Source organism: Pteropus alecto, unplaced genomic scaffold, assembly GCF_000325575.1.
Source record: "Pteropus alecto unplaced genomic scaffold, ASM32557v1 scaffold194, whole genome shotgun sequence".
NCBI classification, from domain to species: domain Eukaryota; kingdom Metazoa; phylum Chordata; class Mammalia; order Chiroptera; family Pteropodidae; genus Pteropus; species Pteropus alecto.
Window position 1 is genome coordinate 9,177 of NW_006436281.1, and position 2,243 is coordinate 11,419.

Genomic DNA, 2,243 nt, shown 5'->3' on the forward strand with positions numbered 1-2,243 from the left:
AACAACTTCAGAGGCAGGACATACCCTTAATTATCCTTCTCTTTTGCCCTCCAGTTTCCAAAGCATCAACAACCCTCCGTTGCCCAACCTGTGTGGCTTTGGGGAACTGTTTGAGTGCACCTTCTCTTCTCTGTCCCAATGGTACAACTCGATGCTATCAAGGAAGACTTGAGATCATTGGAGGTAAACTGAACATCTGATGAATTCAGAGGCTGGAAAACCAGACATCTGAGTGGATCCCAAGAAGTTCTGACACTCAGGGGCCCAGGAGTGAGGGGGGACTGGATTCTTCTCTGATTTCCTAAAACATTTATGTATCTCTCCATTCCTCCTTGTTCCATAGGAGACTTCGACTCAACTTTGGAGGTCAAAGGTTGTACATCTGTAATTGGTTGCAGGCTGATGTCTGGGATCTTAACAGTAGGACCCATGTGGGTGAAGGAAATGTGTCCATACCAGTCTCTCATTCAACCCCGAAAGATTAAAAATGGGGCCACCTGGCTTCTCATTTCAATTAGGAAGTTAGAGCTACTACTGCTGCTGTTGCTGCAATTGCTTGTCCATTGTTCCTGACGAGACACATTTGTCCCAGGTGACAGGACACTCTTTTGACTGGGAGCCTTCTGACTCCTGGTCGTGAACTAGTTGATGAGCAGGTGGAGATTTGAAGAACAGAGTGTCCCTGTGGATGTGTTTGACATTTATAATAAAGTTTCTGCTGTGATCTGTGTATGTTCTAAGACTAGAAGTGGAATTTTAGTGCTGAAAGGGAAATTAATCTTCTCTAACCTGCACCTTTGGTAGAAAGGGAATCAGAGATCTGGAAAACTTCAGTGAGTTTTGCACATTACATAGCTATAAGCAGAGCCAAAATCAGAACTTTGATATTTTGACCTAAAGTCTGGTTTTCTTTTCACTCTTAATAGGCTACCTTCTCTTGCTGGCTGATCAAGAGACTAGCATTAACCATCTCTGAAATACTCTCAGTCCAATATTAAGGCCAAAGTTGGCTGCTTGGGGGTTCTGATATTTCCTTGAGAGGTACATAAGAATGAGAAAAATCAGACTCCAAATTCTTCAGTTATAATGGGCCCATTTCCCTATGTCCTGTCTGTCTCTTGCCTGCTTTACATCATTCCTTCCATTCTCTGCTGTCTACTTAATGCTTCTTCAGGGAATGTAGGAGGGATCTAGGCCTGAGACTTAGAGGGGAGATTTTTTTTAGATTCTCATGCTTATTTATTTATTTACTTATTACTTAAGAATACATAAAATCTATCTTATTGCAAAAGTCTCAAATGATATTGGAGCTGTATAGAGAAAGCAAAAGGTAGAGAGTGTAAGGGAGAACAGACTTTCTTTTTGAAAAACATCTTTATTGAGGTATATTTGACATACAGTACACTGAACTGGAGGTGGGAAGAGAGGCTTTTAATGCAAACTGTTGGCCTTTCCCACAAAGGACAAATTTGGCCGTAGTTCCAAGCCAAGTTCTTTCTAGAAAGTTTTCTAGTTTTAACAAACTCTTTTGAGTTAAAGCCTTATTCCAGTTAATATTTTATTTTTGTCTCTGACATCCTGTTTCCTATTATGTCAGTTTGCTGAACCTCTCCGAAGAGGGAGAGGAAGCACAAACAAATTTTAACTTAATGAGGAGGCATATAAGTTTGGGAAATAACAAGCATTCAGAGCCATGGCTGGTAAATACTATTTGGGGCAAAAAAAAAAATTCTTTTAAATTTTAAAAACAAATAAAAGCAAAGCCAAGTAAGTATTTCCCATGGGATACTGGCTGTCTAACAGCTCTGAAGACAGTTGCAGGAGAAATTCCTGAGTGACTGGAGGAAAGACATGATATTAAAATATTTGGCCTGTGAGTTGTTTTGGCATTTAAAAAATTGTAACTATCATATGCCAAAGAACTTTATGCAGCACATAGAAAATTTTCAGGCCACAAGTTCAAGTGTGCAAACTTTCTAATATTTTAATATAAACCTATAATATAGAAATCTTTTAAACGTATTTTTTATTTTTGTGATAATATTATTTTTAACAATTTCCCCATTCTACCTAGTGGTCAGAGTTTACTCAGTCATTTCAGACTTAAATTCAGACAATTCAGAGCTTTTTTTCCTTTTCACTCTCTTCACCCCAAGCATTGTTACAGTACTGTTTGGAAGGAAGTGACTATCTAGTTTTTGCCCTGGTGCTGCTGCTCATGTCTTAAATTCTTCCTGGTGCCT

At 39.0% G+C, this 2,243-nt stretch overlaps 1 protein-coding gene across 1 annotated transcript in view; it reads left to right on the plus strand.

Moving 5' to 3' along the window:
• TEX101 (testis expressed 101) overlaps positions 1-639 on the plus strand; it is a 2,298-nt gene extending 1,659 nt beyond the window's left edge. The window contains exons 4-5 of the mRNA XM_006911767.1: positions 55-183; positions 344-639. Coding sequence (XP_006911829.1) covers positions 55-183; positions 344-573 — 359 coding nt within the window. The 3' untranslated portion in view covers positions 574-639. The remainder of the gene's footprint in view (positions 1-54; positions 184-343) is intronic.
• The last annotated feature ends 1,604 nt before the right edge of the window (positions 640-2,243 follow it).